The 19,435-nt window shown below is 47.7% G+C and overlaps 1 protein-coding gene across 3 annotated transcripts in view; it reads left to right on the top strand.

The window, feature by feature from the left end:
• Positions 1-19,435, top strand: part of itpr2 (inositol 1,4,5-trisphosphate receptor, type 2) — a 472,778-nt gene that overhangs the window by 226,306 nt on the left and 227,037 nt on the right. For 2 of the 3 annotated variants that reach the window (XM_041202236.1, XM_041202238.1), the window contains exon 52: positions 6,937-7,073. In XM_041202236.1, the coding sequence (XP_041058170.1) occupies positions 6,937-7,073 (137 nt within the window). The remainder of the gene's footprint in view (positions 1-6,936; positions 7,074-19,435) is intronic. The other variant, XM_041202237.1, reaches the window with a different exon arrangement.

A 19,435-nucleotide genomic window follows, 5' to 3' on the forward strand; every position in this document is an offset into this window, starting at 1 on the left:
AAGACAAAGGAAAAGAATCTTGGATAATTGTATAGAACAATCTCTCGATTTGATATCACCCCTTTGGCTCCCAAGATCAATTTTACTCCACCGTTCCTAAACCATGACTCGGAAATTCCAATACTATGTGGAAATTCCAATACTATGTTATTGTAACTGGTTACAGTGGGTCCATGGTGTTTGTTGGTACAGTACTCTCGTGCCATAAGACCATAATAAGTTGTAGGAGCAGAAGTAGGCCATTCAGCCCATCGAGTCTGCTCTGCTATTCAATGAGATCATGGCTGATCTGATAATCCTTAACTCCACTTTTCTGCCTTTTCCCCATAACCCTTGATTCCCTTACTGATTTAAAAACCTGTCTCTCTCAGCCTTGAATTTACTTAACAACCCAGCCTCTACTGTCCTCTGCGGTAAAGAATTCCACAGATTGACTACCCTCTGACAGAAGAAATTCCTCCTCATCTCTGTTTAAATGGGTGACTCCTTACTCTGAGATTATGCCCTCTGATCCTAGACTCTCCCACAAGGGGGAACAACCTCTCAGCATCTACCCTGTCAAGCCCCCTAAGGATCTTATATGTTTCAATAAGGTTGCCTCTCATTCTTCTAAATTCCAATGAGCACAGGGCCAACCTACTCAACCTCTCCTCTTAAGAAATTCCCTCCATATCCAGGTTCAACCTAGTGAACCTTCTCTGGACTGCCTTTGATGCCAGAATACCTTTCCTAAGGTAAGGGGACCAAAGCTGTTCACAGTATTCTAGGTGTGGTCTAATTAGTGTCTTGTATAGCTTTAGCAAGACTTCCATTTTTTATACTCCATTCCCTTTGAAATAAAAGCCAACATTCCATTTGCCTTCCCTATTACCTGCTGAACTTGTATGTTAGCTTTTTGTGATTCTTGCACAAGGACTCCCAAATCCCTCTGTACTGCAACCTTCTGCAGTCTTTCTCCACTTAAATAATATTCAGCTCCTCTATTCTTCCTGCCAAAGTGCATAACCTCACATTATCCCACATTATATTCCATCTGCCAAATTTTTGCCCACTCACTTAACCTGTCTCCATCCCTCTGTAGACTCCTTGTGTCATCCTCACCACTTGCCTTCCCATCTATTTTTGTGTCACCTGCAAACTTGGCTACAGTATAGGATATTCACTTCCCTCATCTAAATCATCAATATGTATTGTAAATAATTGTGGCCCCCGCACTGATCCCTGTGCACTCCACTAGTTACAGGTTTCCATCCTGAAAATGCCCCCCTTATCCCAACTCTGTCTTCTATTAGTTAGCCAATCCTCTATCCATGCTAATATACTATCCCCAATACATGGGTTCTTATCTTATTAAGTAGCCTTATGTGTGGTACCTTATCAAATACCTATTGGAAATCAAATATATTACGTCTACTGGTTCCCCTTTATCTATCTTGCTTGTTACCTCCTCAAAGACTTCTAATAAATATCCCCTTCATGAAGCCATATTGACTCTGCTTGATTATATTATGTATTTCTAAATGCTCTACTATTACATCCTTTATAATAGACTCCAACATTTTCCCAATGACAGATGTTAAGCTAACTGGCCTATAGTTATTTGTTTTTGTCTTCCTCCCTTTTTGAATAAGGACGTTACATTGGCTGTTCTCCAATCCTCTGGGACTTTTCCAGAATCTAAGGACCCTTGGAAGATTACTACCAGTGCATCCGCTATCTCTGTAGCTACTTTCTTTAATATCCTAGGGCGCAACCCATCAGGTCCAGGTGACTTATTGGCCTTTAGCCCCATTAGTTTCCCTGGTACTTTTTCTCTCGTGATTGTTATTGTATTTATTTCCTCCCCCCATTTTGCCCCTTGATTATTTAGTATTTTTGGAATACTATTACTGTCTTCTACCATGAAGACTAATGCAAAGTATTTATTCAACTCCTCTGTCATTTCCTGGTTCCCCATTATTATTTCCCCAGCCTCATTCTCTAAGGGGCCTATGTTCACTTTGGCCTCTCTCTTCCTTTTCATATATGTAAAGAAGCTCTTACTGTCCGTTTTTATGTTACTTGCCAGTTTACCCTCAAAGTTTATTTTCTTCCTCTTTATTATTTTTTTGATCATCATTTGTTGGTTTTTAAAACTTTCCTAATCCTCTGGCTTACCACTAATCTTTGCCACATTGTATGTTTTTTTTTCTTTCAATGTGATACTGTCCTTAACTTCCTTGGTTAACCATGGTTGGTTTATGTCCTTCCTAGAATCCTCCTTCCTCACTGGGATATATCTTTGTTGTGAGTCATGAACTATTTTCTTAAACATCTGCCATTGTTCATCAACTGTCTTTTCTGCTAAACTCCTTTCCCAGTCCACTCCAGCCAACTCTGCCCTCATTCCTTTGTAATTACCCTTATTTAAGTTTAGCACAGTTGTTTTCAACCCAGGTTTCTCACTCTCAAATTGAATTCTACCATACCAGGATCACGGCTTCCTAGGGGATCCTTTACTCTGAGATCATTTATTAAACCTGCCTCATTACACGTTACCAGATCCAAAATAGCCTGATCCCTGGTTGGATTCACAACATATTGTTCTAGGAAACTGTCCCTAATACACTCTTTGAATTCTTGCTCATGGCTACCTCTGCCAATTTGATTTTCCCAATCTACATGGAGATTAAAGTCACCCGTGATTAATATCCTGCCTTTTTTACATTCCCTCATTATCTCCTGATTTATTCTCTGTCCAACAGCATAGCTACTGTCAGGGGGCCTATAGACAACTCCCACCAGTGTCATCTTCCCCTTGTTATTTTTTACCTCCACCCGTGTGGATTCTAATCTTCTGATCCAAGATCATTTCTTGCTATTGTACTTATTCCATCTTATACTAACAAAGTTACCCCACTGCCCTTTGCTCCCTGCCTGCCCTTTCAAAAAGTCACATACCCCTGAATATTTAGTTCCCAGCTTTGGTGATCTTGTAATCTCCGTAATGGCTATAAGATCATACCCATTAACTCCTATTTGTGCTGTTAATTAATTTATTTTGTTCCAAATACTGCATGCATCTAAGTAAAGAGCCATTAATTTTGCCTTTTTACCATTTTTTCCCTTTTTGACCCTATTTGCTGCTGTTTTTAATGTTTGTACACTCTGTCCCTTCCTGTCACACACTGGGTATCATTACCTAAATAGCTGCCCTGTAAGGCTGCCATGTACTTTTGCTCTATAAGCCTACATATCCTCTTTCTAGAACCCTCCCCCCCACCTCTATTTAGTTTAAAGCCCTCGCTAAAGCCTTAGTTATTTGATTTGCCAGGACACTGGTCCCAGCACAGCTCAAGTGAAACCTGTCCCACTGGAACAGCTCCCTTCTACCCCATTACTGGTACCAGTGCCCCATGAACTAAAACCCATTCCTCCCACACCAATCTTAGAGCCACACATTTAACTCCTTGACTTTATTTACCCTATGCCAGTTTGCCCGTGGCTCAGGTAGTAATCCTGAGATTGTTACCTTGGAGGTTCTGCTTTTTAATTTAGCTCCTAACTGTTCAAATTCTTTCAGCAGAACCTCCTTTCTAATCCTATCAACATCATTGGTACCAACGTGGACAATGACTACTGGATCCCTCCCCTCCTGTTCCGAGTTCCTCTCCAGCCCTGAAGAGATGTCCTTAACCCTGGCACCGGGCAGACAATAGAGCCACCTGGACCATGTTCACAGCTGCAGACGATAGTCTTAACTATACTGTCCCCTACCTATTTCCTCCCCTCACTTGAATAGCTCCCTGTACCACGGTGTTGTGGTCAATTCGCCCATTCTCCCTGCAGTCCCCACTCTCATCAACACAGCTTGCAAGAACCTCGTAACTGTTGGACAATTGCAGGGACTGAGGCTCCTTGAAAACTACCCAATGGGTCCCCATACCTGCCTCACCGGCAGTCACACCCTCTTGAACCTGATCACAGACCAAATTTGAATGACCTAATCTGAGGGGTGTGACCACCTCCTGGAGCAAAGTGTCCAGGTACCTGTCCCCCTCCCTGACATGGCACAATGTCTGCAGCTTAGACTCCAGCTCCTTAACTCGGATCCAAAGTTCCTCGAGCTGCAAACACTTGCTGGCAATCATCTCTTGTTAAAAGACGACTGGCTCAATTATAACTTTGGACACCTGCACGTTGTAACATATGAATAGGCAAAGATATTACTAATTTGCTGCTAATTAAGTGAACCAGATGTAATTGGATTATTGTCTAGTGTGTGTGAGGATAATACAATTTGATAGCTGTGCTGTACCAGTTGGCCATTCATATTGAAAACTGTGAACTAACTACCCAGGATTCACCATTCAACTTGCAACAAAGCCTTGCTCAGACTCAACCTGCTGTTCTGTGGGCCCTGCACCCCAGGAAGGATATATTGCTCTTGGAGATTCACAGATTCATTAGAATGATACCTGGGCTAAAATTTTGAGGAGTGGTTGGCTGAACTTGCTTTTTGAGCATAGAAGAAAAACCTGATCAAGATGTTTAAAATGATAATGGGATTCGATAGAGAGGGATTATTTCCTCTGCTGGGAGAATCCTGGACTAAGGGAACATGATCTTAAAATTAGAGCTAGGCTGCTCAGGAGTGAAATTGGGCAGCACTTTTTCCACACACCAGGGAGTGGAAATCTCTCCCCCCACCTCCCCTCCCTAAAGCATGTGGATTTTAAGCCTGAGATCAGTAGACTTTTGTTGGGTAAGGATATTAAAAGATAGAGAGTTGAGATAGAGATCAGCCATGATCTGATTGAATGAACAGGCTTGAGGAGCTGATTGGCCCTCTTCTGTTTCTATGGCATTCACGATTGTCCAGTCAACCTACCAGATGGTAAGTTGCACGTAGTTCACTGCAGTACCCCTCAAACGTCGGGGGTAGGCAAAGCCTTTCCACATTGTAAAATTGGCTGCTGGGTTGCAAGTACCAGCATATTAAACAGCTCAACATAGATTACTTTTAAAAAGGTACTTGGATTTCAGTGACTGATTGAAAGGATCAAATGATAAAATTTCAAGTTTTTACTGTAACAGACAAACTAAAAACAACATTGACTAAACACTATAAGACTATAAGACATAGGAGCAGAAATTAGGCCATTTGGCCCATCGAGTCTGCTCTGCCATTCAATCATGGCTGATAAGCTTCTCAACCCCATTCTCCCAGCTTCTCCCCATAACCTTTGATCCCCTTACCAATCAACCTATCTATCTCGGTCTTAAATACACTCAATGACCTGGCCTCCACAGCCTTCTGTGGCAATGAATTCCATAGATTCACCACTCTCTGGCTAAAGAAGTTTCTCCTCATCTCTGTTCTAAAAGGTCTTCCCTTTACTCTGAGGCTGTGCCCTTGGGTCCTAGTCTCTCCTACTAATGGAAACATCTTCCCCATGTCCACTCCATCCAGGTATATTGTAGGCAGCTTATACTCTAAACTACAGAAAAGGAACTCCCCATTTAACTTTTGGCATGACTGAAGATGATCTGCTATGGTTATACTTTATACTATCCTTTAAGTAGACACTTTATTCTTCTGGAACCAGTCCAAAGCTAATCTCTGCCCCCGTTGTGCTGCCTCCCTTTTCCATTCACAGCCGCGTAACTTCTGGGTAATCCCAGAACTGACTTTCACTGTAAGAATTACACTGGAGATTTCTTCCCTTTAGCTCAAGTTAGGCAAATCTTCCAGCCTCTCTCGAATCCTCAGAAACTCAGCCTCTTCAATCTGAGCACAAGTTCCCATACACATTCTGCATGGTGAACAATAGGGTCAGCATTTTCTCTGCTTCCGGTGCAGGATGAGCTACCTCTTCTCCTATTCTTTGCCTCTCAGATGGCTGCAGATTGACGTGTCTGTGAGGTACAGTGATACCTGATGAACCCAGTGACCCAATACTACAATGGCATTCTATGGACTTTTCCCCTCTCAAAGTCCATCTCCATGGAAATGTGAATCCACGTAGAAATGCTAATCAACTATCCTCTGGAGCTCTCACTCCATTCTATCTTTTAATTAAACAGACAGTCTGAAGTATGGCTGTTTATAAAGCCTGACGTTCCTAACATGCCCCTGTGAGACTTCGAAATCAACAAGCTACCAACAGTCAGCACAACTGCTACAACTGTGTACATCTAGCACCTCCTTCCCAGTAAGACAACCCACCAGCCCCCACCCCACCTCCACTTTAACCTTGAACAATCAAACCACCCAAGCTTGTTGTCGGGCAGAATTCGGAGCACTGCCCCCTTTATTCCTCTATCTTACCTTAAATTAAAGAGACAGTCCCAAAACATTACAATCTTATAAACTTCATAATTGTTAGTCTACCCATTGTTGCACAGTTGGTAGCACTCTTAACCTCTGAGTCAGGAAGTTGTGGGTTCAAGCCTCCATCTAGACTTCGAGGTCACAACCTAGGCTAACATTTCAGGACTGAGGAAGTGTTGCATATCGGATCAGACATTGAACCAAAAACCCACCTATGTGTTTGGCTGAAATAAAAAAAAACTCTTGCAACTGTTCAAAGAGCAGGGAATATTCTGAGTGTCTTGGCCAACATTTTATCCTCCATCAACACCACCACAAAACTGGCCATTCATGGAATTTATTGTGTGTCAAACCTTGCTGTGCAGAAATTGCTGAAAACACTTTGGGGACACCCTTGGTACGTGCTAACTAAATGCAAGTTTGTCAGTAATAATAATTGTTAGAATATTAACCACATTGATCAAAGGAAGAGGATTTTTAAGGAAGAGTAATGGGAAGCATTTTGAACTCTGCTGTTAGATTCTCTCTTGTAGTTGGTGCCCAGGAAAAATATTTGCAAGATTTCATATGGTAAATATAAAAACAGTGACTACAAGTAAGTAAATATTCTTCCTGTTTCTCAGCAGAAGGCCAAGATGATGATGATGCAAGCCCTGAACATACCTGTGACACTCTACTCATGTGCATTATTACAGTATTAAATCAGGGATTGAGGAATGGGGGTGGAGTTGGTGATGTGTTAAGAAAACCGTCAAAGAATGTAAGTATCTTTGCATAAGTACATACACATAACACACATTATGTAGGACATTTATGTGTGGTGTATGGTGTGTGTGCGTGCAAGTGTGTCTTGCAGATGTATGTCTGTGCATGTGTGTGGTACACATGGAGTACATAAGTGTGTGAGTCTTTGCATATATGTGAACATATAATGTGGTGGCACGTGCAAGTGTGGTGTACGTGCCTTGGTGTGCGCGCGCGCTTGCTGCATTTGGTGTCTGTGCGTTCGCTGCATTGGTGTGTGCGCTTTCGCCGCATTGGTGTGTGCGTTCTCGCTGCATTGGTGTGCTCTCTCTCGCTGCATTTGGTGCGCGCGCGCGCGCTGCATTGGTGTGGGTGTGCCTACTGCATTGGTGTGTGTGTGTGTGCCTACTGCATTGGTGTGTGTGCCTACTGCATTGGTGTGTGTGGCTACTGCATTGGTGTGTGTGTGTGTGTGTGTGTGTGGCTACTGCATTGGTGTGTGTGTGTGTGTGTGGCAACTGCATTGGTGTGTGTGTGTGTGTGGCTACTGCATTGGTGTGTGTGTGTGTGGCTACTGCATTGGTGTGTGTGTGTGTGTGGCTACTGCATTGGTGTGTGTGTGTGTGTGGCTACTGCATTGGTGTGTGTGTGTGTGGCTACTGCATTGGTGTGTGTGTGTGTGGCTACTGCATTGGTGTGTGTGTGTGTGGCTACTGCATTGGTGTGTGTGTGTGTGGCTACTGCATTGGTGTGTGTGTGTGTGTGGCTACTGCATTGGTGTGTGTGTGTGTGGCTACTGCATTGGTGTGTGTGTGTGGCTACTGCATATGTGTGTGTGTGTGTGTGGCTACTGCATATGTGTGTGTGTGTGTGTGTGTGGCTACTGCATATGTGTGTGTGTGTGTGTGTGTGTGGCTACTGCATTGGTGTGTGTGTGTGTGTGTGTGGCTACTGCATTGGTGTGTGTGTGTGTGGCTACTGCATTGGTGTGTGTGTGTGTGGCTACTGCATTGGTGTGTGTGTGTGTGGCTACTGCATTGGTGTGTGTGTGTGTGGCTACTGCATTGGTGTGTGTGTGTGTGTGGCTACTGCATTGGTGTGTGTGTGTGTGTGTGTGTGGCTACTGCATTGGTGTGTGTGTGGCTACTGCATTAGTGTGTGTGTGGCTACTGCATTGGTGTGTGTGTGGCTACTGCATTGGTGTGTGTGTGTGCGTGTGTGTGTGTGTGTGTGTGTGGCTACTGCATTGGTGTGTGTGTGTGGCTACTGCATTGGTGTGTGTGTGTGTGTGGCTACTGCATTGGTGTGTGTGTGTGTGTGTGTGTGTGTGTGTGTGTGTGGCTACTGCATTGGTGTGTGTGTGTGTGTGTGTGTGTGGCTACTGCATTGGTGTGTGTGTGTGTGGCTACTGCATTGGTGTGTGTGTGTGGCTACTGCATTGGTGTGTGTGTGGCTACTGCATATGTGTGTGTGTGTGTGTGTGTGGCTACTGCATTGGTGTGTGTGTGTGTGGCTACTGCATTGGTGTGTGTGTGTGTGGCTACTGCATTGGTGTGTGTGTGTGTGTGGCTACTGCATTGGTGTGTGTGTGTGGCTACTGCATTGGTGTGTGTGTGTGTGGCTACTGCATTGGTGTGTGTGTGTGTGTGTGTGGCTACTGCATTGGTGTGTGTGTGTGTGGCTACTGCATTGGTGTGTGTGTGTGTGGCTACTGCATTGGTGTGTGTGTGTGTGGCTACTGCATTGGTGTGTGTGTGTGGCTACTGCATTGGTGTGTGTGTGTGTGGCTACTGCATTGGTGTGTGTGTGTGTGGCTACTGCATTGGTGTGTGTGTGTGTGTGTGGCTACTGCATTGGTGTGTGTGTGTGTGTGTGGCGCTACTGCATTGGTGTGTGTGTGTGTGTGTGTGTGGCGCTACTGCATTGGTGTGTGTGTGTGTGTGTGTGGCTACTGCATTGGTGTGTGTGTGGCTACTGCATTGGTGTGTGTGTGGCTACTGCATTGGTGTGTGTGTGGCTACTGCATTGGTGTGTGTGTGGCTACTGCATTGGTGTGTGTGTGTGTGTGGCTACTGCATTGGTGTGTGTGTGTGTGTGTGTGTGTGGCTACTGCATTGGTGTGTGTGTGTGTGTGGCTACTGCATTGGTGTGTGTGTGTGTGTGTGTGTGTGGCTACTGCATTGGTGTGTGTGTGTGTGTGTGTGGCTACTGCATTGGTGTGTGTGTGTGTGTGTGGCTACTGCATTGGTGTGTGTGTGTGTGTGTGTGTGTGTGTGTGTGTGTGTGGCTACTGCATTGGTGTGTGTGTGTGTGGCTACTGCATTGGTGTGTGTGTGTGGCTACTGCATTGGTGTGTGTGTGTGGCAACTGCATTGGTGTGTGTGTGGCAACTGCATTGGTGTGTGTGTGGCAACTGCATTGGTGTGTGTGTGGCTACTGCATTGGTGTGTGTGTGGCTACTGCATATGTGTGTGTGTGTGTGGCTACTGCATATGTGTGTGTGTGTGGCTACTGCATTGGTGTGTGTGTGTGTGTGGCTACTGCATTGGTGTGTGTGTGTGTGTGGCTACTGCATTGGTGTGTGTGTGTGTGGCTACTGCATTGGTGTGTGTGTGTGTGTGTGTGGCTACTGCATTGGTGTGTGTGTGTGTGTGGCTACTGCATTGGTGTGTGTGTGTGTGGCTACTGCATTGGTGTGTGTGTGGCTACTGCATATGTGTGTGTGTGTGGCTACTGCATATGTGTGTGTGTGTGTGTGGCTACTGCATTGGTGTCTGTGTGTGTGTGTGTGTGTGTGGCTACTGCATTGGTGTGTGTGTGTGTGTGTGTGTGTGGCTACTGCATTGGTGTGTGTGTGTGTGTGTGTGTGTGGCTACTGCATTGGTGTGTGTGTGTGTGTGTGTGTGTGTGTGTGGCTACTGCATTGGTGTGTGTGTGTGTGTGTGGCTACTGCATTGGTGTGTGTGTGTGTGTGTGGCTACTGCATTGGTGTGTGTGTGTGTGTGTGTGTGGCTACTGCATTGGTGTGTGTGTGTGTGTGGCTACTGCATTGGTGTGTGTGTGTGTGTGGCTACTGCATTGGTGTGTGTGTGTGTGTGTGGCTACTGCATTGGTGTGTGTGTGTGTGTGGCTACTGCATTGGTGTGTGTGTGTGTGTGGCTACTGCATTGGTGTGTGTGTGTGTGGCTACTGCATTGGTGTGTGTGTGTGTGTGGCTACTGCATTGGTGTGTGTGTGTGTGTGTGTGTGTGGCTACTGCATTGGTGTGTGTGTGTGTGTGTGGCTACTGCATTGGTGTGTGTTTGGCTACTGCATATGTGTGTGTGTGTGTGGCTACTGCATTGGTGTGTGTGTGTGTGTGGCTACTGCATTGGTGTGTGTGTGTGTGTGTGTGTGGCTACTGCATTGGTGTGTGTGTGTGTGGCTACTGCATATGTGTGTGTGTGGCTACTGCATATGTGTGTGTGTGGCTACTGCATATGTGTGTGTGTGGCTACTGCATATGTGTGTGTGTGTGTGGCTACTGCATTGGTGTGTGTGTGTGTGGCTACTGCATTGGTGTGTGTGTGTGTGTGTGTGGACTGCATTGGTGTGTGTGTGTGTGTGTGGACTGCACTGGTGTGTGTGTGTGTGTGGACTGCATTGGTGTGTGTGGACTGCATTGGTGTGTGTGTGTGTGTGTGTGTGTGTGTGTGGACTGCATTGGTGTGTGTGTGTGTGTGTGTGTGTGTGTGGACTGCATTGGTGTGTGTGTGTGTGTGGACTGCATTGGTGTGTGTGTGTGTGTGGACTGCATTGGTGTGTGTGTGTGTGTGTGTGGACTGCATTGGTGTGTGTGTGTGTGTGGACTGCATTGGTGTGTGTGTGTGTGTGTGTGTGTGTGTGGACTGCATTGGTGTGTGTGTGTGTGTGTGTGTGGACTGCATTGGTGTGTGTGTGGACTGCATTGGTGTGTGTGTGGACTGCATTGGTGTGTGTGTGTGTGGACTGCATTGGTGTGTGTGTGCATGTGCGCGTGCTGCATTGGTGTGTGTCCCGCAGTGGTGTGTGTGTGTGTGTGTGTGTGTGTGTGTGTGTGTGTGTGTGTGTGTGTGTTGCATTGGTGTGTGTGTGTGTGTTTGTGCTGCATTGGTGTGTGTGTGTGTGTGTGTGTGCTGCATTGGTGTGTGTGTGTGTGTGTGTGTGTGTGTGTGTGTGTGTGTGTGTGTGCTGCATTGGTGTGTGTGTGCTGCATTGGTGTGTGTGTGTGTGTGAGTGTGTGTGTGTGTGTGTGCTGCATTGGTGTGTGTGTGTGTGTGTGCTGCATTGGTGTGTGTGTGCTGCATTGGTGTGTGTGTATGTGTGTGTGTGTGTGTGCTGCATTGGGTGTGTGTGTGCGCTGCATTGGTGTGTGCTGCATTGGTGTGCCTGTGTGCTGCATTGGTGTGCGTGTGTGCTGCATTGGTGTGCGTGTGTGCTGCATTGGTGTGCGTGTGTGTTGCATTGGTGGGTGTGGTGCATTGGTGTGCGTGTGTGCTGCATTGGTGTATGTCTATGCTGCTGCATTGGTGTGTGTGTGCTGCTGTATTGGTGTGTGTGTGTGTGCTGCTGTATTGGTGTGTGTGTGTGTGCTGCTGTATTGGTGTGTGTGTGTGTGCTGCTGTATTGGTGTGTGTGTGTGTGCTGCTGTATTGGTGTGTGTGTGTGTGCTGCTGTATTGGTGTGTGTGTGTGTGCTGCTGTATTGGTGTGTGTGTGTGCGTGTGTGCTGCTGTATTGGTGTGTGTGTGTGCGTGTGTGCTGCTGTATTGGTGTGTGTGTGTGTGTGTGCTGCTGTATTGGTGTGTGTGCTGCTGTATTGGTGTGTGTGCTGCTGTATTGGTGTGTGTGTGTGTGCTGCTGTATTGGTGTGTGTGTGTGTGCTGCTGTATTGGTGTGTGTGTGTGTGTGTGCTGCTGTATTGGTGTGTGTGTGTGTGTGTGTGTGTGTGTGCTGCAGTATTGGTGTGTGTGTGTGTGTGTGTGCGCTGCAGTATTGGTGTGTGTGTGTGTGTGTGTGCTGCAGTATTGGTGTGTGTGTGTGTGTGTGCTGCAGTATTGGTGTGTGTGTGTGTGTGCTGCAGTATTGGTGTGTGTGTGTGTGTGTGCTGCAGTATTGGTGTGTGTGTGTGCTGCAGTATTGGTGTGTGTGGGTGTGTGTGCTGCTGTATTGGTGTGTGTGGGTGTGTGTGCTGCTGTATTGGTGTGTGTGGGTGTGTGTGCTGCTGTATTGGTGTGTGTGGGTGTGTGTGCTGCTGTATTGGTGTGTGTGGGTGTGTGTGCTGCTGTATTGGTGTGTGTGTGTGCTGCAGTATTGGTGTGTGTGTGTGCTGCAGTATTGGTGTGTGTGTGTGTGTGTGCTGCAGTATTGGTGTGTGTGTGTGCTGCAGTATTGGTGTGTGTGTGTGCTGCAGTATTGGTGTGTGTGTGTGTGTGCTGCTGTATTGGTGTGTGTGTGTGTGTGCTGCTGTATTGGTGTGTGTGTGTGTGTGTGCTGCTGTATTGGTGTGTGTGTGTGTGCTGCTGTATTGGTGTGTGTGTGTGCTGCTGTATTGGTGTGTGTGTGTGCGTGTGTGCTGCTGTATTGGTGTGTGTGTGTGTGTGCTGCTGTATTGGTGTGTGTGTGTGTGTGCTGCTGTATTGGTGTGTGTGTGTGTGTGCTGCTGTATTGGTGTGTGTGTGTGTGTGTGTGCTGCTGTATTGGTGTGTGTGTGTGCGTGTGTGCTGCTGTATTGGTGTGTGTGCGTGTGTGCTGCTGTATTGGTGTGTGTGTGTGTGTGTGTGTGTGTGTGTGTGTGCTGCTGTATTGGTGTGTGTGTGCGTGTGTGTGTGTGCGCTGCAGTATTGGTGTGTGTGTGTGTGTGTGTGTGTGTGTGCGCTGCAGTATTGGTGTGTGTGTGTGTGTGTGTGCTGCAGTATTGGTGTGTGTGTGTGCTGCAGTATTGGTGTGTGTGTGTATGTGCTGCAGTATTGGTGTGTGTGTGTGTGTGCTGCTGTATTGGTGTGTGTGGGTGTGTGTGCTGCTGTATTGGTGTGTGTGGGTGTGTGTGCTGCAGTATTGGTGTGTGTGTGTGCTGCAGTATTGGTGTGTGTGTGTGCTGCAGTATTGGTGTGTGTGTGTGCTGCAGTATTGGTGTGTGTGTGTGCTGCAGTATTGGTGTGTGTGTGTGCTGCAGTATTGGTGTGTGTGTGTGCTGCAGTATTGGTGTGTGTGTGTGCTGCAGTATTGGTGTGTGTGTGTGCTGCAGTATTGGTGTGTGTGTGTGTGTGCTGCAGTATTGGTGTATGTGTGTGTGTGCTGCTGTATTGGTGTGTGTGTGTGTGCTGCTGTATTGGTGTGTGTGTGTGTGTGCTGCTGTATTGGTGTGTGTGTGTGTGTGCTGCTGTATTGGTGTGTGTGTGTGCGTGTGTGCTGCTGTATTGGTGTGTGTGTGTGCGTGTGTGCTGCTGTATTGGTGTGTGTGTGTGCGTGTGTGCTGCTGTATTGGTGTGTGTGTGCTGCTGTATTTGTGTGTGTGTGTGTGCTGCTGTATTGGTGTGTGTGTGTGTGCTGCTGTATTGGTGTGTGTGTGTGTGCTGCTGTATTGGTGTGTGTGTGTGTGCTGCTGTATTGGTGTGTGTGTGTTGCTGTATTGGTGTGTGTGTGTGTGTGTTGCTGTATTGGTGTGTGTGTGTGTGTTGCTGTATTGGTGTGTGTGTGTGTGCTGCTGTATTGGTGTGTGTGTGTGCTGCTCTATTGGTGTGTGTGTGTGTGCTGCTGTATTGGTGTGTGTGTGTTGCTGTATTGGTGTGTGTGTGTGTGTGTTGCTGTATTGGTGTGTGTGTGTGTGTTGCTGTATTGGTGTGTGTGTGTGTGCTGCTGTATTGGTGTGTGTGTGTGCTGCTCTATTGGTGTGTGTGTGTGTGCTGCTCTATTGGTGTGTGTGTGTGTGCTGCTGTATTGGTGTGTGTGTGTGTGCTGCTGTATTGGTGTGTGTGTGTGTGTGCTGCTGTATTGGTGTGTGTGTGTGTGTGTGTGCTGCTGTATTGGTGTGTGTGTGTGTGTGTGCTGCTGTATTGGTGTGTGTGTGTGTGTGCTGCTGTATTGGTGTGTGTGTGTGTGTGCTGCTGTATTGGTGTGTGTGTGTGTGTGTGCTGCTGTATTGGTGTGTGTGTGTGTGTGCTGCTGTATTGGTGTGTGTGTGTGTGCTGCTGTATTGGTGTGTGTGTGTGTGCTGCTGTTTTGGTGTGTGTGTGTGTGCTGCTGTTTTGGTGTGTGTGTGTGTGTGTGCTGCTGTATTGGTGTGTGTGTGTGTGTGCTGCTGTATTGGTGTGTGTGTGTGTGTGCTGCTGTATTGGTGTGTGTGTGTGTGTGCTGCTGTATTGGTGTGTGTGTGTGTGTGCTGCTGTATTGGTGTGTGTGTGTGTGTGCTGCTGTATTGGTGTGTGTGTGTGTGTGCTGCTGTATTGGTGTGTGTGTGTGTGTGTGCTTCTGTATTGGTGTGTGTGTGTGTGCTGCTGTATTAGTGTGTGTGTGTGTGTGTGCTGCTGTATTGGTGTGTGTGTGTGTGTGTGCTGCTGTATTGGTGTGTGTGTGTGTGTGTGCTGCTGTATTGGTGTGTGTGTGTGTGTGTGCTGCTGTATTGGTGTGTGTGTGTGTGCTGCTGTATTGGTGTGTGTGTGTGTGCTGCTGTATTGGTGTGTGTGTGTGTGCTGCTGTATTGGTGTGTGTGTGTGTGCTGCTGTATTGGTGTGTGTGTGTGTGCTGCTGTATTGGTGTGTGTGTGTGTGCTGCTGTATTGGTGTGTGTGTGTGTGTGTGTGCTGCTGTATTGGTGTGTGTGTGTGTGTGTGTGCTGTATTGGTGTGTGTGTGTGTGTGTGCTGCAGTATTGGTGTGTGTGTGTGTGTGTGTGTGTGTGTGTGCGCTGCAGTATTGGTGTGTGTGTGTGCGCTGCAGTATTGGTGTGTGTGTGTGCGCTGCAGTATTGGTGTGTGTGTGTGTGTGTGTGCGCTGCAGTATTGGTGTGTGTGTGTGTGTGTGCGCTGCAGTATTGGTGTGTGTGTGTGTGTGTGTGTGCTGCAGTATTGGTGTGTGTGTGTGTTTGTGCTGCAGTATTGGTGTGGGTGTGTGTGTGCTGCAGTATTGGTGTGTGTGTGTGTGTGCTGCTGTATTGGTGTGTGTGGGTGTGTGTGCTGCTGTATTGGTGTGTGTGGGTGTGTGTGCTGCTGTATTGGTGTGTGTGGGTGTGTGTGCTGCTGTATTGGTGTGTGTGGGTGTGTGTGCTGCTGTATTGGTGTGTGTGTGTGCTGCAGTATTGGTGTGTGTGTGTGCTGCAGTATTGGTGTGTGTGTGTGCTGCAGTATTGGTGTGTGTGTGTGCTGCAGTATTGGTGTCTGTGTGTGTGTGCTGCTGTATTGGTGTGTGTGTGTGTGTGCTGCTGTATTGGTGTGTGTGTGTGTGTGCTGCTGTATTGGTGTGTGTGTGTGTGTGTGCTGCTGTATTGGTGTGTGTGTGTGTGTGTGCTGCTGTATTGGTGTGTGTGTGTGTGCTGCTGTATTGGTGTGTGTGTGTGCTGCTGTATTGGTGTGTGTGTGTGTGTGCTGCTGTATTGGTGTGTGTGTGTGTGCTGCAGTATTGGTGTGTGTGTGTGTGCTGCAGTATTGGTGTGTGTGTGTGTGCTGCAGTATTGGTGTGTGTGTGTGTGCTGCTGTATTGGTGTGTGGTGTGTGTGCTGCTGTATTGGTGTGTGTGTGTGTGTGCTGCTGTATTGGTGTGTGTGTGTGTGCTGCTGTATTGGTGTGTGTGTGGTGCTGCTGTATTGGTGTGTGTGTGTGTGCTGCTGTATTGGTGTGTGTGTGTGTGCTGCTGTATTGGGTGTGTGTGTGTGTGCTGCTGTATTGGTGTGTGTGTGTGTGCTGCTGTATTGGTGTGTGTGTGTGTGCTGCTGTATTGGTGTGTGTGTGTGTGTGCTGCTGTATTGGTGTGTGTGTGTGTGCTGCTGTATTGGTGTGTGTGTGTGTGCTGCTGTATTGGTGTGTGTGTGTGTGTGCTGCTGTATTGGTGTGTGTGTGTGTGCTGCTGTATTGGTGTGTGTGTGTGTGCTGCTGTATTGGTGTGTGTGTGTGTGTGCTGCTGTATTGGTGTGTGTGTGCTGCTGTATTGGTGTGTGTGTGCTGCTGTATTGGTGTGTGTGTGTGTGTGTGCTGTTGTATTGGTGTGTGTGTGTGTGCTGCTGTATTGGTGTGTGTGTGTGTGCTGCTGTATTGGTGTGTGTGTGTGCTGCAGTATTGGTGTGTGTGTGTGTGTGCTGCTGTATTGGTGTGTGTGTGTGTGTGCTGCTGTATTGGTGTGTGTGTGTGTGTGTGCTGCTGTATTGGTGTGTGTGTGTGTGCTGCTGTATTGGTGTGTGTGTGTGCGTGTGTGCTGCTGTATTGGTGTGTGTGTGTGTGTGCTGCTGTATTGGTGTGTGTGTGTGTGTGCTGCTGTATTGGGTGTGTGTGTGTGTGCTGCTGTATTGGTGTGTGTGTGTGTGTGTGTGCTGCTGTATTGGTGTGTGTGTGTGCGTGTGTGCTGCTGTATTGGTGTGTGTGCGTGTGTGCTGCTGTATTGGTGTGTGTGTGTGTGTGTGTGTGCTGCTGTTAGGGTGGTGTGAGTGTGTGTGTCTGCTGTATTGGTGTGTGTGTGTGTGTGCTGCTGTATTGGTGTGGTGTGTGCTGCGAGTATTGGGGTGTGTTGTGTCTGCTGTATTGGGTGTGTGTGGTGTGTGTGTGCTGTGGTATTTGGTGTGTGGTGTGTGTGTGTCTGCCTGTATTGGTGTGTGTGTGTGTGCTGCGGTATTGGGTGTGTGTGGTGTGTGCTGCTGTATCGTGTGTGGTGGTGGTGTGCTGTGTATTGGTTGTGTGTGTTGTGCGCGGTATTGGGTGTGTGTGTGTGCTGCTGTATGGTGTGTGTGTGGTGTGGCTGCTGTATTGGTGTGTGTGTGTGTGCTGGCTGTTATTGGTGTGTGTGTGTTGCTGCTGTATGGGTGTGGGTGTGTGTGCATGCTGTATTGGTGTGTGTGTGTGTGCTGCTGTATTGTGTGTGTGTGGTGGCTGCGGTATTGGTGTGTGTGTGTGTGCTGCAGTATTGGTTGTGTGTGTGTGCTGCGTATTGGTGTGTGTGTGTGTGGCTGCTGTATTGGTGTGTGTGTGTGTGCTGCTGTATTGGTGTGTGTGTGTGTGTGCTGCTGTATTGGTGTGTGTGTGTGTGTGCTGCTGTATTGGTGTGTGTGTGTGCGTGTGTGCTGCTGTATTGGTGTGTGTGTGTGCGTGTGTGCTGCTGTATTGGTGTGTGTGTGTGCGTGTGTGCTGCTGTATTGGTGTGTGTGTGTGCGTGTGTGCTGCTGTATTGGTGTGTGTGTGCTGCTGTATTGGTGTGTGTGTGTGTGCTGCTGTATTGGTGTGTGTGTGTGTGCTGCTGTATTGGTGTGTGTGTGTGTGCTGCTGTATTGGTGTGTGTGTGTGTGCTGCTGTATTGGTGTGTGTGTGTGTGCTGCTGTATTGGTGTGTGTGTGTGTGTGCTGCTGTATTGGTGTGTGTGTGTGTGTGCTGCTGTATTGGTGTGTGTGTGTGTGTGCTGCTGTATTGGTGTGTGTGTGTGTGTGTGCTGCTGTATTGGTGTGTGTGTGTGTGTGTGCTGCTGTATTGGTGTGTGTGTGTGTGTGTGCTGCTGTATTGGTGTGTGTGTGTGTGTGCTGCTGTATTGGTGTGTGTGTGTGTGTGCTGCTGTATTGGTGTGTGTGTGCTGCTGTATTGGTGTGTGTGTGTGTGTGCTGCTGTATTGGTGTGTGTGTGTGTGCTGCTGTATTGGTGTGTGTGTGCTGCTGTATGGGGTGTGTTGTGTGTGCTGCTGTATTGGTGTGTGTGTGTGTGTGCTGCTGTATTGGTGTGTGTGTGTGTGTGCTGCTGTATTGGTGTGTGTGTGTGTGCTGCTGTATTGGTGTGTGTGTGTGTGCTGCTGTATTGGTGTGTGTGTGTGTGCTGCTGTATTGGTGTGTGTGTGTGGTGGCTGCTGTATTGTGTGTGTGTGTGTGCTGCTGTATTGGTGTGTGTGGGTGTGTGCTGCTGTATTGGTGTGTGTGTGTGTGTGCTGCTGTATGGTGGTGTGTGTGTGTGCTGCGTATTGTGGTGTGTGTGTGTGTGTGCTGCTGTAATTGGTGTGTGTGGTTGTGTGCTGCTGTATTGGTTGTTGTGTGTGTGCTGCTGTATTGGGTGTGTGTGTGTGTGCTGCTGTATGGTGTGTGTGTGTGTGCTGCTGTATTGGTGTGTGTGTGTGTGCTGCTGTATTGGTGTGTGTGTGTGTGCTGCTGTATTGGTGTGTGTGTGTGTGCTGCTGTATTGGGTGTGTGTGGGTGTGCTGCTGTATTGGTGTGTGTGTGTGTGCTGCTGTATTGGTGTGTGTGTGTGTGCTGCTGTATTGGTGTGTGTGTGTGTGCTGCTGTATTGGTGTGTGTGTGTGTGCTGCTGTATTGGTGTGTGTGTGTGTGTGTGTGTGTGCTGCAGTATTGGTGTGTGTGTGTGTGTGTGTGTGTGTGTGTGTGCGCTGCAGTATTGGTGTGTGTGTGTGCGCTGCAGTATTGGTGTGTGTGTGTGCGCTGCAGTATTGGTGTGTGTGTGTGTGTGTGTGCGCTGCAGTATTGGTGTGTGTGTGTGTGTGTGCGCTGCTGTATTGGTGTGTGTGTGTGTGTGTGTGTGCTGCTGTATTGGTGTGTGTGTGTGTTTGTGCTGCAGTATTGGTGTGGGTGTGTGTGTGCTGCTGTATTGTGTGTGTGTGTGTGTGCTGCTGTATTGGTGTGTGGTGTGTGTGCTGCTGTATTGGTGTGTGTGGGTGTGTGTGCTGCTGTATTGGTGTGTGTGGGTGTGTGTGCTGCTGTATTGGTGTGTGTGGTGTGTGTGCTGCTGTATTGGTGTGTGGGTGTGTGTGCTGCTGTATTGGTGTGTGTGTGTGCTGCTGTATTGGTGTGTGTGTGTGCTGCTGTATTGGTGTGTGTGTGTGTGTGCTGCTGTATTGGTGTGTGTGTGTGTGTGCTGCTGTATTGGTGTGTGTGTGTGTGTGTGCTGCTGTATTGGTGTGTGTGTGTGTGCTGCTGTATTGGTGTGTGTGTGTGCTGCTGTATTGGTGTGTGTGTGTGTGTGCTGCTGTATTGGTGTGTGTGTGTGTGCTGCTGTATTGGTGTGTGTGTGTGCTGCTGTATTGGTGTGTGTGTGTGTGTGCTGCTGTATTGGTGTGTGTGGGTGTGTGTGCTGCTGTATTGGTGTGTGTGGGTGTGTGTGCTGCTGTATTGGTGTGTGTGGGTGTGTGTGCTGCTGTATTGGTGTGTGTGGGTGTGTGTGCTGCTGTATT

This window comes from Carcharodon carcharias, chromosome 13 (assembly GCF_017639515.1).
Source record: "Carcharodon carcharias isolate sCarCar2 chromosome 13, sCarCar2.pri, whole genome shotgun sequence".
NCBI classification, from domain to species: domain Eukaryota; kingdom Metazoa; phylum Chordata; class Chondrichthyes; order Lamniformes; family Lamnidae; genus Carcharodon; species Carcharodon carcharias.